Source organism: Terrapene carolina, unplaced genomic scaffold, assembly GCF_002925995.2.
Source record: "Terrapene carolina triunguis isolate 2854851 unplaced genomic scaffold, T_m_triunguis-2.0 Scaffold231, whole genome shotgun sequence".
Lineage (NCBI taxonomy): Eukaryota > Metazoa > Chordata > Testudines > Emydidae > Terrapene > Terrapene triunguis.
The window spans coordinates 14,002,607-14,021,878 of NW_020664582.1; the positions used below are offsets into that span (position 1 = coordinate 14,002,607).

General features: G+C 39.9%; 1 protein-coding gene across 5 annotated transcripts in view; it reads right to left on the bottom strand.

Moving 5' to 3' along the window:
- USP32 (ubiquitin specific peptidase 32) overlaps positions 1-19,272 on the bottom strand; it is a 144,173-nt gene that overhangs the window by 57,150 nt on the left and 67,751 nt on the right. For all 5 annotated transcript variants that reach the window (XM_026656509.1, XM_026656508.1, XM_026656510.1 and 2 more), the window contains exon 6: positions 71-202. In XM_026656509.1, the coding sequence (XP_026512294.1) occupies positions 71-202 (132 nt within the window). The remainder of the gene's footprint in view (positions 1-70; positions 203-19,272) is intronic.

A 19,272-nucleotide genomic window follows, 5' to 3' on the forward strand; every position in this document is an offset into this window, starting at 1 on the left:
AGAGTAGAGTACTGTAAGCCCCACACCAATACAACTTCATAGAATGAATATTTTTATCAATGTCCCATACCTTCACTCAGAGATGGATGAATGGGAGGGGAAACTAAAGGGCCAAATGTCTCTAAATCAAAACGTCCAGTTCTTGACTGAGCCTTCAAAAGCCAATATCGTTTTTCAAGATCAATGATGTCTGATTCTTCCACTGTATATCCAAAACAAAACAAAAAAAGTAAATCTCTGACAAGCAGAACAAGGTCTTTAAAACAAATACTTAATTTATATCAATACAAAGAAAATGCGTACTGAAGATTGTTTAGATACTTATAAAGAAACTACTAGAATTATAACATTCACTTATGAATACATAGAAAAGTTGTTTAAAAATCCTACGTTGTTTGTCTGCAAATGTAGGAATATTTTGGACAGAAACTTTTGCCACTCATACAGGGAGTTAAAAAACAGCACAATGAAAACAGATTATTTCTTTAAAAAGAGAAACAATGAATCATTTTATGCCTGTTTCCTGCACCTACAAGTTCATAGTAACAATGGAGAAACAAGCTAAATTTAGAGTTTCCTCACTTACAGAATTACTGCACATCACCAGAGTTACTCCAGAGAGTAAAATCAATTACATTGTGATCTGTCTTGATATCACACGTTCAAAGGTACCACAGAAGTGAACTTCTGCCAGCTGCTGAGTCTACTGAAGTCTCTTGTTCTATTTGATAATTTTTTTCCCCCCACACTGATGTCTAATTGCACAGAGAGCCTATTTTCTCCACGCTCGTCCTTAACAGGACATCGCACATTTGAATACTGAAATCGGGATGTAAAATGAGCATTTATACACAAAGTATAATGAGCATCCAAGTACAGGACTTGGCTACTTTATTGAGGCATTCATGTTGGAAAATTGTACATTAAAGCTAGAACAAATCCCTATACCAAATACTGTGAAATTAAAACTAACAGTTAATACAACTATAACTTAAACTTACATTTAGACATTACTATTTTTCTACATTTAATGTTTATTACAACTATAAAATCGTGTGCCTTTACTACTTTTTCTTATTTATTGTTGCTATTACAAAAGCACCTGGAGACACAATGAGTAGTGGGGCCCCACTGCCCAAATTCAAATTTGAACTCTTGAGGGCAAGGAATATACTAATTTGAAGACAGGATGCAGTCATGAATATAACAAGGAATGGGGAAGAGGTGAAGGAGAAAACAGCCACAAGAATGTGCATTAACATAGACCAGTGACGTGCACAACTAGATAGTTTCTACTCTTTTTTTTTTTTAATTTTAAGATAACTGTCAGATGAATGAGATAAATATGCAAAGTCCCTACTAACCAATTAAATTTTAAAATAGCCAATGGGAAGAGTAAAAGATTTCCACAAGAAAGCAAGAGTAAAACTCCACATGCAAACAGCAGCCTCTAGAAAACTGAAGTCTTAGATAAATTTCTGTGCTTGAAGAAATAACCTGTTCAAGAAATATTTTCCCCAAAGCATTTTACCCATGTGGTATAAGGATGCGTGTCAACAGTGCTTTAGGTTGGTGTGAATTAAGTATTTCTCAAATATCTATTTAATAACAAAGCTGCCTATATTAAGAAACACCACGTGTGATCTCATTCCCAGATGGTTCTAAGCCTTTAAAACCATGCCAGCTTTCTAATAGGATTTAACTTCAGCTATTTGGCCTGGTTAGACCATAGAAACAAAACAATGTCACAAGGACTAAAAACGGAAGAAAAACAAAAAGAGGCAGTTTTAACATTTCACCTTTGCCTCGACTCCTGATTTTAGTGGATCAATATAGGCTAATAAGTATTCCAGACATAAGAATCTGGTCGGCCTTAATGGCAAAAAGTTAATAGAAGGGAACACTTCCCCACGCCAACACTGGATTTTGACAGGCAACTTACACTGCCCTATGAATGCAATCACCAGCTGCTTTTTGGTTTACCATAAGCAGCATATAGATTTGGGGAAAATAAATAGTGGAATAAACTGGCAAACTTTAAAAATAGTTATGGATCACAGCTCAAGATTAAAGTTGCTAGTTTGTATTTCTTGAACACCACTCATTGGTGCTTTTCATTACACTGAAAAGAGGTGAATGACAAGAAAAATGTAGTTGTATTAAATTTACTCTGCCCAGTTCAGTTCACAAGAGTAACAATCACATAAAATGTGTTCACGCTAATTTTAAACAGCCCAGCAGGCATATCATGTAATGTAGAGCAAGCTACTCAAAGCTACCTTCAACACTGCACATTTGTAGAAATTATTAAAAAAAGATTACACTTGAAGCACAGAGTTTGGACTCCTGTCTTTTTTGGGTTTCCTTCAACAAAATATTTAAAGAAATTAACGAGAAAAATGTGCACAATGAAACTATTTTGTTTCTACTGTCTCCACTGCACGTTCAATAGAACCACAATATTCCAATCAGAGCAGTTAGAATTATCAGTGCAGGAACCCATTACAATGGCGATGAAAACAGCTATTATATTAGCATTGTCATTACCCACAATAAATACTGCATTGATGCATCCACTAACAACCAGTCTAGTTATTCACTGTCCAAGGAGAGTGACATGTAAAAAGCAAAACAGCAGCATAAATCCTGTAAATGATTTTTAAAATTCTTTCACAGTTGTCATATTCTAGAGTGTAGCAATAACAAATGTAAGGATTTGTTTTTAAACGGGCCTTTATCCTGGACTGCTCTACTTTACAGCAACTTCCCACTGCTGCCTCCAGGCCACTCTATGACCTGCTGCATACTTTTATGTCTCAGGAAATTCCTTGCAGGGCGAGAAGAAATTTTCCCGGGGTTCTGGCCCCACTCCAGAATCGGGACCATGCTTTTTAAGGCTATCATTGCACACTCACCAGGCTGAGGCCTAGGTTTTTAAAAAGGTAAAATTTAAAAGCAGAAAAATAGGTGTTAATCTCACAATTCTGATACTTAAAAGAAAAAAATTGTTCAAAAATATGCAATTGCAATATTATCTATGAACAACATGGAACGGCTCTATATACATTCAGAAATGCAGTAAATATCTTTAGAACTGGATGTTACTTACCAGCTTTTGAATTTTTGACTATTAAGAATGACAAATTACATTTAGAAACTGAAAATATTCATGTTATTCCTTTGAGTTCACAAATAGAATAAACTAGACAAAGAATATTCATTGCTGTAATTTATAGGAACAGAGATTTGGCCACCATATACTGAAAACGTGCCCATAAAATAAACTTGGTAAAAGGACACATGGAGAGTGCTAACAATTATGCTAAGAAAAACCGGTTACTAACCTTTTATAACTGTTTTTCTTTGAGACGTGTTGCTCATGTCCATTCCACGTTAGGTGTGTGTGCAGCGTATGCAGTTGCTGGAGATTTTTCCCCTGAATGGTATCCGTTGGGCCAGCTCTAGTACCTTCTGGAGTTGTGCACCTACATGCCGGTACAGAGGGCGCACCCTGCCCCGCACCTTCTCAGTTCCTTCTTGCTGGTAACTCCAACAGAGGGATAGGGTGGGTGGGGCATGGAATGGACATGAGCAACACATCTCAAAGAACAACAATTATGAAAAGTTAGTAACTGTTTTTTCTTCTTCTAGTGCTTGCTCATGTCCATTCTATACTAGGTGACTCACAAGCAGGACCCCTTAAAGTGGGCTCGGAGCTCATGGACATGCTGACTGCAACACTGCTCTCCCAAAACTGGCATTGTCATGGGCCTGTTGGGTGACAGCGTAATGGGAAGCGAAGGTCTGAACCGATGACCAGACTGCGGCTCTGCAGATGTCCTGGATTGGTACCTGCGCGAGGAATGCTGCTGACGAAGCCTGAGCTCTTGTGTAAAAAGCAGTTATGATGGCCGGAGGCAGAACCTTCGCCTGCTCATAGCAAGCTTGGATACAGGTGGTTATCCAGGATGAGATTCTTGGGGATTCTCTCATCCTTTCCACTACTGCTACAAAGAGTTGCATGACCTTGTGGAAGGACTTGGTTCTCTCAAGGGGAGGGCCCGTCCAACATCCAACGTATGAAGCCGATGTTTCTCAATGGTCTTGTGAGGTTTTAGAAAGACAGGCAGAAAAATGTTGTGGAATTCCGACAGCACCTTTGGTAGGAAGGCCAGATGAGGGCGTAGCTGGACCTTGTCACCGTACAAGAACACTGTATAAGGGGGTTCTGATGTCAGGGCTTTGATCTCAGAGACCCTTCTGGCCAATGTAATCGCCACCAGGAAGGCGACCTTCCAAGAGAGAAGCAGTAGAGACCATGATGCTAACGGCTCGAAGGGAGGCCCCGTGAGCCTCGACAGAACCAGGTTTAAGTCCCATAGGGGGGATTGGTTCATGAACCTGAGGTTAGAGTCTTTCCAGCCCATTGAGAAACCTGACCATCATCTCGTGGGAGAACACTGATCTGCCCTGCACTGGAGAGTGGAAAGGCTGAGATAGCTGCCAAGTGAACCTTAATAGACGAGAGACCCTGATGCTTTATGTGGAGCAGATAGATTGCAGAGAAGATCAGGACGGAGAGAGATTCCATTTGGAGGCCAAACAAGCGAAACGCTTCCACTTGGACAGGTAGGTAGCCCTAGTGGAAGGCTTTCTACCACCTAGGAAGACCTGCTGAACTTGAGCCGAACAGGCCTGCTCATCAGGGTTCAGTCACGCAGCAACCATGCAGCCAGGTGCAGAGAGGCGAGGTTTGGGTGAAATCAAGTCCAGGCAGAGTGGGAGCACAAGTGGAGCTGCCACTGTGAAGTCCAGAAGCATGCCAAACCCATGCTGGCATGGACATGCAAGTGCTATCAGGATAACCTTCACCTTGCCCCGTTTGATTTTTTAGGAGGGCCTTGTGAACCAAGGGGATCAGTGGGAAGGTATCTAGTAGGTGGTCTGCCCACAGAGCAGGAAGACATCAGAGAGGGAGCCCAGGCTGTGCCTGCGCAGCGAACAGAACTCATGACATTTCCTGTTCTGTCTGGTGTCAAACAGGTCCACGTGGGGAGGCCCCCATCTCTGGAAAAGGACACTCACGACCTCTGGATGAAGAGACCACTCGTGGTGAGGGAAAGGATCCCCTGAGGCAATCCCCCAGTGTGTTTCAGGCTCCTGGGAGATAAATGGGAGGCTCCTCAAGGTAAATGGCGTTTTTCACACACAAGTTTCATAGCCGAAGGGCCTCCTGGCACAGAGCTGAAGATCAAGCCCCTCCCTACTTGTTGATATAAAACACTGAGGCAGGACACCTGAGGACTGCACCACTTTGCCTGAGATTTGGGGAAGGAACACCTGGTAAGCCAAGTGTACCACCCTAAGTTCCCTGATGCTTATACGCAGGGAGAGTTCTTCCTGGGACCAGATGCCATGAGCCCTGAGACGTCGGGGTGGGGAACTCACTTTAGCAATGTCCGAGACTAGGGTTACCGATGGTTGAAGGGCCACAAAGGTTACCCCTTCCATTATGGATCCGGGGTCTCTCCACCAGGTCAGCAAATCATGGACTGGAGGTGGGATCATGAGTATTGAGTCCAGGTAGGGTCAGGGAGCAGACTGACACCAGTCACATCTGTATGGGTCTGAGGCATGGCCTTGCATACTGCACCACGTAGGTAGATGCTGCCTTGTGACCCAATAGTTTGAGGCACACCCAAGCGGTCATTATTGGATAGATGGTGACCTTGGAAAATCAGCTCTGACATAGCTTGGAAATGGGCTTCCAGTAGGAAGGCTTTGGCCTGGGTCGAATTGAGCACTTTGCTGATTAACTCTATTCTCTGAACCAGGACCAGGGTTGACTTCCGCTCGTTTATCAACAGATCCAGTGCCTGAAAGCAGCCCGTACTGTCCTGATGCTGTGCTGCACCTGGGATTGTTTTCCCATCACTCTAGCAGTAAAGTGCACTAAGGACCCTATCCCTCAAGATATGGGAATTGAGGGTACTCCACAGCTGGCAGAGTAAAGAAAGACAGATGCGTAGAACAGGAAAGCCCAACAGGCAACTCTTCCATTTTTAGAATTCAGCTGTTCACGCATGCAAGGCAGACCAATTCCTACTGACACCTTATTCTCCACAAGCAACATATACCATTGTGCTACCTCCAATTTCCTTTCCCTAAAATTCATGTCCATTATGAGTCTGTGACCCCTTCCTAAGTACCTCCCTATTGTATACAGTCAGAACTGACATTCTATCAAGTTAATTTTTTTTATTGTAAAAATATCTAGGGTTTATAGAAATTAAATACAATATTTAGGTGATTCCGTAACAACCTACCTCAACTAAAAAAAAAAACAAACAAACAAAAAAAAAAACACACCAGATTTCATCTTTAGAACTTTGGCTTCAAAATACACAATTCCAATAAGGTAGAATAAATGAGTTACTTGACAAAGAGTTAAAAAATTTTAATTCCAAAACTACAGGCTATCACCTCATAAGCTAGAGATGTGGTTCATTAGGGTGAGGAGCCAAAGATGAACATAGGTTTGAAATTTAATGTTGTTCAATTCAGACAATCATAAGAGAGTCAGCTTCCAATATAGAAAATGGGAAATGCGTATCTATATTCCACTGCAGTCCATGAAATGTATCCAGAGAAGTAAAAACAGTGGACAACCTGGAATAAGAGGATTTGTCTCAAACAAAAACAAAAATCCTTGTGGGTGTTAAACCACAAAATTGCAAAAGATGACAGTGTTTTGACAGAAGAGACCCATGATTCATTTGCTTAAAGCAGTCACTCCGAAGATTAGTTTAAAAGCAAATACCTTCATTTAATGTAGGTTTATCCTTTCCCTTTAAAAACATGAATGAAAACTTTGAGTTGCACAAAAATTAAGCTCTCTGGAAAGAGCAAGATCACACCCAAACCTCTCAGATTGTTTCCAGAGCGCACTGTGAAAGCATTTTGCATCCTGGGTATGAGCATGCAAAATGGCCGCACCTAGTGCCTAGAAGAAAAACAGGATGTTCTGCATGCCTGCTATATGGCAACAACCTAAATGTCCTTCCAGCTCAGAGGTGTTTCATAGTCGAGTGGATTTCTCTCTTCCAGGATGAGAGATTTAGGTGTGCCTGTAAGTACAAGTTATTTTCCCTGTAATTTGCCAGTGAAAATTCTAGGCACGCGTCCTTGCCTTTATCCTCCGTATCACCTGAGTATATACACAACATACAAAAGAAGGTGATTCTAGTTATGAATCAAGAGGCAAAAAAATAGGTAAACTACATGTTTTAAAACTATTATAGCTGCAAGTAGTCTCCTGAGTTTCCCTAGAATACTCAACTGTGATGGAACAAAGAATTAAGATCTGGGACATTCTAAAGAATGACATTATTGGATTGTCAGGCAGCTAACTCACCAAGATACAGGTCTAAAATTATTAGAGATCAAACAGACAGGGGAGAATCTGTCAGGAGGAGAGAAGACACAGCTGAGGAAAGGTGTATTTTTCTTACAGGTTTAAATGTGCTGGTGTATTGAGAAGAGGTCTCGGAAGGAGCGGAGTATTAAATTTTTCTACGTTTCTTGTAGCTTCAAAACCCAAAAGTAAATGTTTGAGAGAAGAACAGGTTAGAAGAAATGGGCTACCCTGTGTGAGAGAGTTATAATAATAAAAATAAATAAAATAAAATAAATAAAAATAAAGTTTTGAGCAAGTGTAGAAAATTGAAGAGTAACATCAATTTCTCTGTATCGGGGGTAGCTGTGTTAGTCTGTATCCACAAAAACAACAAGGAGTCCGGTGGCACCTTAAAGACTAACAGATTTATTTGGGCATAAGCTTTCGTGGGTTAAAAAAAAAAAAAAACCCCTCACTTCTTCTCTGATTATTTAGATAATGTGAAAGACAAGTTTGTGCTTTCTATGAACATTTTTCTGCATGTATGATGTCCCTAGTTTTCTTTGATTGCTAGAAGTCATGCAAACACTATTTACTTAAGGAACTAAAAACAGCATATAGATTAGTTCCTTTTCTTTTAACCTACCCTTATTTAGAAATAAGGAACTATATAAGTATAACAAGCCGGCCAGTTTTGATGCATGATCTAATGGGTGGCTGGTAACACTTGACAATTACATAAGAAAGGATCAGGAAGTTAACACAATGTCTAAACATCTACCGTCTAAGAAGAGTAGGTAGTGGCAGCATAAACATGCTTATTGAGGCATCTGCAACATTTATGTTTAATTAAGGATGATTGGGTAAATTGACTGACAAGATACAAAAATAAAGGAAACTTACTCTGAAACCTGTTAAAATGGCTTGTGTTTCATTTAAAAAAAATAAACATGTTTAGCATACTTGGTTTCTTCAAAGTTATCTTAATTGCTTGTGCCAATTTAACCTTGGAAAAGAATGATTACCAACTAATGTTTTATCTGCATTTTTGTCAAGCAGTGCTTTGAACAGCAAGGTCATTGAAAAGATTGTTTTCAAACTGTCATCTTTAAAAGGATTACTAATAAAATGAATATGAAATCTGCTACACAGGTAACACCAGCCAGACAGGTCCATGGTATTGATGAGATTTACACACATTATATATTTTAGAAACCAAAAATAAAACAAAGAAGAACATTCTTCATTTACAAAATAACCATGCTTTGTATAATTCTCCATCAATTTCACTTATATAAAATTGAAGGATTATTGATTACAATACATGTGGACATGTAGTCTGAGAGGGTCAGTGATTAGACTGTCCAAAATTCTTCAATACACTTCTGTGCATATAACCTTATAAATCCAACTGCAATGCACAGGATATATTCCTTCTTATATTTTTTACTTTATGTTGTAATCTCATGTTATTTTTTATGATTTTTTTTTAACTTAAATGCCTCCCGTGATCTATTTTTTTTTTTAACTGGGTGCCCAATTTAAAAACCACTTTTTACAACGGTTAAAGCATTTATCCTCTGAAAACACCGTCTCTCTTGAAGGAGTCTCAAGTTAAGCACCCAAAAATTGGGCACCAAAATCACCAGTAACCTCTGAAGATGCAGGCCCCGATATTTGTAGTCCTCGATCATTAATTCTGAGTTATCTACTTTTTGTGGTTTTAATCCTTAGCACTGTTTCATATCCGCTATTTATTTTGTGCAACTTACAGTACGTCGTCATTGTATTGTTTTTTGTAATTGAAAATAATGAACACAGTAAAAGATTTTGCACAACATGTACACGACTGAAATATCAGTGTCTCCTAAATAACTGTCAGATGGATAAAGAATTTTACATCGTGGTTCTCCAAATACAAAATACTAATCATTCAGGTCAATAGGAATCTTTCCATTGACTTTAATGGGTGTTGAATCAGGCCTTAAAGGAGTTGGGCTACCAAATTAACAATGTTGTTAATGATGAAACAGACAGGAATTTATTTTCTATATACAAGGAAAACACAATATAGCAACAGCCTTGAATGAAAATATACATGCAAAATTTCTGGGCACAGCAACTATACAACACGCTGTATATTTTTAACCTTTTTGTGTAAGTATACACTTCATAAATGTTTGGTGATTCTAGCCTTATACGCCAAGATACACATCTATTACACATTGAGATTTAATACAATAGGTTGGTAGCCTAGGTCAAATAGCATGTATATATATTTTTCAAGTATGAGACACTTATATCTGGAGACCCCACTAGACTAGATCCTGTACAAATATATAATAAGTGGTAGTACCTGCCCTAAAGAGCTTTTGGTATCAGAGTCCCAAAGTGTGTGTTCTCAATTCATTATGTTAGATACTAACCTAAACTACTACGGTCATCTAAATTCTTAGGTGGGGAATACATTTAAAGCATGGTAAGGATAAAAAAGGATAGTCATTGTTTTTGCACAAAGTTATAGTACATTGATAGTTTATAGCTCTAAATTCTTTTGTCTTAATGTTTTTTATTTCTTTGGCTAATTTTAAAGATGAACACTTTTTAGATCTGTAAAATACTTTAGAAGGCAAGTTATTTTTAACAGCAGTTCAACAACTACAATCAGAGCCATGTTAAAAATGTCAAGTGCATATCAAATTACAGCCTTCGTAGAGTATAAACTACTCACAGCTGATATGAGCTTAATAAGTCAAGGCCCTTGACACCCTTTATCTATTTTTCAAAGTTTGAAGTTTGAAACTTATTCACATTAATGCACAGAAAAAACCTAAGACCATATTCATACAGTTTTGTATCTGCTTCTTAAATATTGTATACAAGTACACTAATGTTATGGAGTATTTCAACACATCTCTAAAAATCAATTAATTTTTACCCACCTAAAGGTACAATTCTCTCTGGTTCACAACAATAGAAGCATACCATATTCCCAACATTTTAACTAATGCTCGTCTTGTGTTACTGTTCACCATAATATTCTTCAAGTAAAACCCAGCTCTCATCCACATAAACAGCTCTTCGTCTCCAAATAGCTGGGCTGCTACCCAAACAGCGGATGACTGAACAAAAGTATTTTTGTACAAACGCAGTTGTTTGTCACTTTCAAATTAACAGAAGATTCTAGGGCCTCCGGCAGAGAGAGCAGCTTAAAGTGACATACAATGACCCAGCAGCTAAGAGGATAACAAGGTGGTGAGATGAAGATTAAACCACGTTAGGGGTTTTTCAGATTGGCCTAAAGCTTGCTAAAATATCCTTTCCTTTTCATTATCAAGCAAAACAAGATGTAGGTGCAAGGGAATATATTTCCTGTTTTATTCAGGTTCTTACGCTGTGCCAGTCATCTGAATATCTAAGCACCTATGTTGTAGATGCAAGTGCATATCAATGTTAAGAGAAATAGAAATGCTCTAACTTCATGACAAACATGTCCTAAGAATTTCAGGCATATGGCTAAATTCACAACGCTGGTTCACACCAGAGTATGGTTGTTTTCACATTTACAGGGCAACCGCACAGAGCTAAATATGTATTTCAAGGACACTTCATAATTTATAAACAGCATCCTTTTGAGTATCATACAGAGATACTGTTGTTACAAGTGTGGTTATAATGATCAAAGAATAGTGTATATAAGTCTAGTTCCAGACAGCCTCTTACTGAGGGTGAAGCTGATTGATCATCTCATTTTCCTTTCCTGTTACAGGCCCATATTCTAATATATCTTTGCATAAAAGTGTACAGGATTTTAAACCCACTCTTTCCAGAAACAGTGCCCTTCACCAAACCTTGTTTCAAACATATGCTTTCTTTTACCACCCATTTGTGTTTCAGTCAGAGGGTTAGCTCTGTGGTTCATTCTAAGGCTTCTCTTGTATACGAGTTAAATTAACCAAATTTTTGGGCAGACAGGATTGCTGAGACATTTCACAGGGTCAAGAGAGGATCTCTGTAATCATTCACTGGAAACTAGTGACTTTCAACATCAGACTTGTCGGAGAAAACTTCCACAGACTCACCTGCTCCTATTTGTTCAGATATCACATGCAGCAGTCCATGTAACAATGACTCTCTAAATCAGGATAGCTGCTGTACATTCTACATTTGAATTTCAGTCATCCAAACATTGTTGTTTATGCATAGTGACAATGCTCCGGTGGAGTGCAGCACTTCACTTGAACTTCAGCACATGCTCAAGTGCATTGCTGAAGAGAGATGGGATTATTCAGGAGTTTAAATTTAGGCATGTGCGTAATGCATTACTGAACTAAGGACTATGTAACTAGCTGACTGGATTACCTCAGAATTTTTTCCTGCTCCTGAGTCAATATATTTATATATAAATATTCCGAACATACTGAAGTCTCATCAATCATGTACTGTAAACCCACACCAAACAAACAATCACCACACCTTACATTTATGGAGACATCTTGAAAACCCCCCAACCGACTTAAAAAGATCTAAGCGCATTTACAGGGATAACTCATCCTCTAAAAAAGAGTAATCATTGCCATTCTGCATAGCCACAGTAAATCAGAAGCACCTAGTGCACTTGTAGGTGCTACCAAAAAAAAAAAAAAAGAGTAAAGGAACAAGTAGAGGAGGAAAAGTAGAAAACAATTTATTTAACTGTAACTAGAGGAAGAATTTTAGGCATTCATAATCCATGTACCAACACAGAGGGCTAAAACACTGGAGTGAAAAGCAAAGCGGTATTAAATGGCATACTGTTATATTAATAGTGAGTTGACCAGTATATAAGGCGTTAGAACTTCAGTGATAAGGCCCTATACTGAGAACAGCTAACGAAAGTTTCCCTTTAGACCAAGTGATAGGTGTCTATGCTTTTGGAGCAGGAGCATCTCTCTTCTAACCCTGCTGCCAGAGTAAAGTACTGAACTGCCTAGGTGTGTCACCTAGTGAAGTCTCATGTGGAGAAGAATGCGATTACTGAAATACTGTATTTGGTTCTTGGGAGTGCCATACAATGTTAGAAACTTCATTTGCAATGATTAATTATTTGCAGTGATTTGAGGGGTATTACATTCTCTTCCCACTGAGCACTTGGCCAGCATTACAAACTCTGAATTTTCTTCTGTTTTGGAGTGCAGAATAAGTTATTATATACTTCCTGATTCTTAACACTGCTTTATAGACTATGGAATGTAAACAGTGTTTTAAATATAAAACCATACATTATTAAAGAGAGATATGCAATAATGTTAAACAAAGAAATGCCAATTAAGAGACCTGTTGACACTGCAGCTAAGCTCCACTCCAGATTTATGGTGTCGCTAGAACTCCTTGACAGGATTATAGCCTTGCTTATATGCTTATCACTCTTACATTCAGTATTCAATAAAATCATGTTAAAAATCAAGAGGTATGGAATACACAGTCTTATACTCCACAACTGAGAGACATTTAAAGTTTGTTCACTAGGAGGAGAGTGTTATATTCCTCAAACCACTGTAAGGCAAATAATATTTCTCTCACACACACACACAAGGCTAAAAGTTTCTCTCTTCTTCTCATCCCAAAACATCTTTTAAACCCTATAAAATTAAATCACAAAATTACTCTGGTAGCTTTCGACTGAAATAACTACCATTGTAGAATATTTATGATTTAGGTGAAATGGAACAAAATTTGATTAAAAATGGCAAATGTGTGCAACTTACCGTGACTTCGAAATTTCATTTATAATTGTGCTGAGAAATGTAATTAAACTCATCTGCATTCAAACATAAATGTTATTTACAAGTGAAAAATTGTAATTCTTTTTATGTTTCCTTGATACCGTGGCTCATTAAACAAATCTAAATGGAGTCACTGATGCTTTACAATAAACATTTGCTGTGTGTTTCTAAATCAATGTTAATAACTTTCACTATTTTTATCACAGCAATTTTTCATGTCCATGCCACATTATTCAAGAAAGTTTAATGGAAAATAAGAGGGGAGAACGGTTGGAGCCTGTTTAAAAAAAATGTACCTGCAGAGGGCATCCTATGAAATAACAGCTGGGTGTTTGCATCCAGGAAATGGACTAGCAAACCTTGGTTAAAAAGTTTCACTGATTATTTTCAATTCTGTTTTAATGTAAGCAACTTTGCATTATACTTGGCTAACAGAATTTACTTTTGTTTTTTAAATATCCTTTCAGTGACTTGTTCTCTCCAAAGGCAAATATCCAAGCAAAAAGCACCAAAGTCGGTCTCCACTCACAGGAAAAAACAACTCTCACAGCAGCACTCATTTTATGAGGGCAACTGTATTAAGAACACATGGTTAAAATAATCTCTGCTAAAGAATAATGAAGTTGAGTTACACTCTGTGCATATCAGAACATAAAAAATATTCATGCTCTGATACAATCATCTCCAAAACTAGTCAACCCGTTTATATTTTCATTGCTGCTGAATTTGTATTGTGTAAATCACACAATGACATTTCTTTTTGACCTTTGGGACCGCTAGGGAAATCATCAACAGCATCATAGAAAAGAAATAGTGCACAAGTGTCAGCAGCAGGCAGAATAGTTTACCATTTTCTGGTTGTCATCAGTACGTTCTAGTCAATTTTCCACATTCCAATATTTGATGTGATATTTACAGCCCTGGCATTTTTTCTTTTTCTCATCCTCATTTGCTATACTTAATAGGTAAATAATTGACAAAATTTGTATTTCAATTTTATCCTGAAACTACAACCTATTCTTAGTAATTATGTGGGTTTACTAGATTAAATTAACTACAGCTTAACTTCTTTGCTACACAGTTGTGTATTCCACAGTTTGAGTCAATTTTATATGGTCAAAGCCATATATAGGATTTTAAGCTACAAGATTCATAGCTCAAATCCTACATGTGGCTGAATATTTAAGAAAGCATCACCTAGTGTACTTTTTAAATACATGGTTTTTGTTTGTTGTTTTTTTTTTGTTTCTTTTAATCCTAACAAAGGAAATACTATTTTTATCAGGTTACATTGCTGGGCAAATGGCCCATCAAAAATTGGAAATCAAAGAACTGACAATACTTCCAACTATCTAGAAACTATTAGATGTGTGAGTTGTGAGAGAAATGGTTGCGTTTCATGATACTACCTGCCTCCTGCTGAAACACCCAGTAAAGGTTCTAAATTTCACAACAAATAAATATTTGATGATGCTTCAAAATTCTGCTACCTTTACCAGTGGAACTTGTAGCTACAGCTAACAGCACAAGCTGCTACGGTATAGTCAAGAAAGCTTGAAAATTCCTAAAGAAAATTGAAGTCAAGGCTCAAGTTTCTCCAGGGACACTTTCTGCAATGCTTATCTGTTAATATAAAAAATCTTTGGCAGTGAAACAAACAGATTAAAATTTTACCAGTGTTAACTCTTCTGTTTTTAATAGGCAGAGAACAAGCTGGTTTCAAGGTTAACACTTTCAGTCAAGACAATTACCGTGCCGAAGCACAATCAATTAACTCTAGCAAAAAAATGTCAACATTTTTGAGAAGAGGGTTGTTGTTGGGGTTTTTGGGGGGTGGGGGGAATAGGGAGGGAATATCTGCAAAGGCGGAACTGGTAAGCCGGAATTGAGATTGTGTAGCTGAACACCTAAGACATCTGAAAGGTATCACTCGAACGTGAAGGGGACAATAACCATTAAATGGAAAACAGAGACTATTTCACTTCCTCCAGAAGTACAACCAACCAAACCAGACATTACTGTGTTGAAATGCTAATATAACCTCACCCTAGTCTGATAAACCTTCACAATCAAAGGAGTTCAACAGCCTATAAATAGAGAGATACTTGTGACATAGGGATTTGATAGAGGCCGAAGTAATTGATAAAGGTTGTGATTTTGATAGACAATGGTGAGCACGCACACGCACACACACACAGCCAAACGAACTTTAGTACAACCAAATGCAAGATGAGCTTATCTAGACAAATTTTTTAAAGAGTCAGCCTAGTTATGCTACGTATTCTATTAATTTGACTTAGTCTGCTCTTTTCTCTCTCTCTCTCTCTCTCTCTCTACTGTTCACCTTTTTAATTACAGTACTTGTGTATTAGACTTTTTTTTTAGGAATTTCACATAGTTATCAGAAAAGTGAAAATTATTCAGCTTCAATGATAAGGAGATGAAGGGAGCCTAAAACAAGGAATCTGGGGGAATGGTATAGAGCCAGTCCTACTTGGGGCCCTGCTTAAAGGGCATGCACTAAGGAAACCTCCTCTATTAAGTTTCTTGTGCAGGGCTGCAGTCCAAAACACAAGGGAAACAGCTGGAAACCAAAGGCAAAAACTAAGCTGGAGGGGGTGAAATATCGAAAACTGATAATCTGGGAACATCATTAAATAAATTGCATTTAATATAAAAAAAATAAATAAAAGAGGGTACTCTACTGGTTTATTATACTTTTTTTCATATTTAACTAAAAATCTCTATGCACAATTAAAGCAGCTGCAGAAAAAAGGGTTACCTACCTGTAACTGTTGTTCTTTGAGATGTGATGCAGGTGTGTGCCACAAGGAAAGCAGTTTTCTGACATAAAGAGGAGAAAGAAGAAGCTGGCAGAGGCTCAAAGGGAAGCCCCATAAGACAATATTAAGGTTCCACAAAGGAATTGGCTCTTTAACCAGGAGATGGAAACAAGTGATTCCTTTCATGTACCTCGCTGCCACAGGATTTGAAAACGCTGACTTCCTATGAATGGGAAGGTAGCAGCCATACGCCTCAGGAGGTCCTGATACATTTTAAAGTCCTCAGGCACCAAAGGAGAGGAAGATTTCAGCACGGTAGAGCTGTCCAGGGAAGATGAGGAGGCCGTTCGTTGCACAAGCAATAGGTCCTGTTCTTGCACCACAGGATGTGGTTGGAAAAGCCCTGGAGGTTCCTGGGGGAACAGGCTTAGTGGTCACTTGCAGCTGAGATAGTTAGGGAGTGGGAGCCACCATCAGGATCAGTGATCTTGCTCTGGAACAGGTCAAGGAATGGGACTTCAGGAACCAAGGAGCATCACAAGGATTCCAAGGAGGCCACTAGGCATACGGATAAGGCATTGTGGGACAGACACCTGGCCAAGAGCCCTTGCCCTGACTGTAGGACAGATGCCTATACTCAATACCAGTGGGATCCAAGGGCAATCTCTGGCGCCCATCTGATGACAAAGGGGAAGATGACCCTGACATGGATCTTGAAGAATCCCAGAGGCTCTCTAGTGACAATGGGGGAGCCAACCCCAATGGGGCAAACAGACTCATCTGACGCCCAATACAGGGAAGGCACTGGTGCTGAAGAGGAATGGGGGCTTGGCGCTGGCAGTACCGAATGAGAGACTCCCCCACCCAGTACTGGGAAAGGCGCCAGTACTGAGGCTAAGGGGAGTACCAAACTTGATGAAGGGATCTGCTGCCAAGACAACGACGGTGCCAAAGGATGCACCAATGTAGAGGGGCCTAGAATTCACCTCAACTCCATCATTTCAGGCCCAAACAGTGCAAGCTGTGGTGCTAACAATCCCTGTAGCTCTGTGATGCAGCCAGAAGGTGCCAAGGGCACAACGGAGGGTGAAGCAGTAGAAGCTATGGCACCAGTGAACTCTGGAACCAGTGGAGAGTCTAGTACTGAGATGCAACACAGGTCTAATGCTGCTTGATATGCTGCTAGCATTGAAACAGCCAGTGCTGGTACCGATGACTTCGGCACCAGACTGAACGGATGCCCTATGGCTGGAACCAGACTTAGTGGCACAGGGGAGCAGTTAGATGGACATCCTCCATTCCATGTGCCAGAGAAAGTATGGTGCCAGTCAGCACTCCTCTTAGAAAATGAGTAGGAGCCTCCCTGAGCCCTGGAATGGTCCCGATTCATTTTATGTGAGCTCTTCGTCACTGTACCAGAAGAGAGAACCACCCCTCTTCCTCCTGGGGGAAATGCCAGAGCCTGAGCATGGAGTGACATCACTTGCCAGATCCAAAGGTGACTGCCAATCAGATGAGGGTCTCGATGACGAAGCGGGCCTCATGACCTGCTCCAGCAGGTGCTGCTTCAGCCGCAAGTCCCTCGTCACCTGAGTTCTCTCTGTGAACGACCAGCAGATGGACTACCACTCTCTGATGTGTTCTTTGCTGAGTTCTTTGCTGAGATACAGCAAGCACCACATGCAGGGATCACTGTTAGGGCTGGCCACCCTACACCACGGACAAGCTTGAACCCTGGTGAGGGCATCACACAGGACAGCCAACTACTCTAACTAATACTATACTAAATAAAAAACGTAACCTAAGGTGCTACTAACAACTACATACAAGGAAACGTTTCTCAGAAACTGAGACCGAAAGCTGGGACTCTAGCCATGAGCAGTGAGAAGGAACCGAGGAGCTTGGACTGGCACCACCCTTATGTGGCAGGGAAGGGGCAAGGGCCACAGGGCACGAGCGCTGCCCCGGCAAGTACTCATAATCAGAGTTCTCCATCTCCAGTGTCGTGGGCATGCACACAGCTAAGTATAAATACAAAGCTGCATCTACTCGAGAAAGGACTCTAGTTTGCTGCTCTGGTGATACAGAATCCCAGACCCTTACTGCAGGATTTAGTTCCAGCTTCCTCAGACTACATAGGGCATTGGTTACAATTCATGCAGCCATACATTCTACTGGAAGAAGTGCAAGTGCCAGAGTTCGCAAATCTGGTGGCTGGTATTTAGTTTAAGGGAAGTGGACATAACTTGGATTTTTAAAGAGCCTGTGACTGGGTTGACTTCTCACTCACAAATTGCCAAAAGTGGCTACCTTCCACACATCTTTACTTAATGCAGTTTACAATCTCCACCAGCACATTCCATGTTGCTCATAATTTTCACAAGACCTAGTATAAACAAACTACTTGGCTTCTTCAAGATGCAAGGATAAATACACAAAAAAACAGTATGAGCAGTTTCATTCCATTTTATTTTTTAATAGGGAACACTGATCCTGAAGAACCCATGAAATTACTTATGCCCTCACACGACCATAGTATCTGAACACCTCACAAACACGAACGTATCCTATGAACACCCTTTGATATAGAACAAGTATGATCCTCAAAGCCCCTCCCCTCCCCTGGTCTGCAGCATGTCCTGAAAGTGAAACCATCTGGGCAATGTCAAAGTCAGAATAGGTGTTTGGGGGGGAATATTGAGATGTTTTCTTTGGATATTGGGGGGACAGCAGATTTTGATTTGGTTGAGAGAGGTAGTACGATTCAATGGACAGGGCACCGGATTGGGACTCAAGAGATCTATTCAGCTCTACCACTGCTGACATGCCATGTGACCTTAGCTAAGGCTTGGTCCACACTGGGGCGGGGGATCGATCTAGGAAACGCAACTTCAGCTACGAGAATAGCGTAGCTGAAGTCGACGTTTCCTAGATCGAACTAAGTTTACTTACTGCGGGTACCGCAGGCAAGCTCCCTCGTCGACAGCGCTTCCTCCTCTTGGCGAGCAGGAGTTCCGCAGTCGACGGGGGAGCGCTTCTGGGATCGATTTATCGCGTCCAGATGAGACGCGATAAATCGATCCCAGAAGATCGATCTCTACCCGCCGAATCAGGCGGGTAGTGTGGACCTAGCCTAAGTCATTTCTACTATGTGCCTCTGTTTCCTCTCCCACCCTTTGTGTATCTTTTCTGTTCAGACTATAAACTCTTGGCAGCTTCTGGAACCCCAATCTCAGCTGAGATCTCTAGTCATTAACACAATGTAAATGTTTGTATTACATGCTGGTGCCTCACAGTTGTATGTATTTGAGGAGAAAACATGCCATTG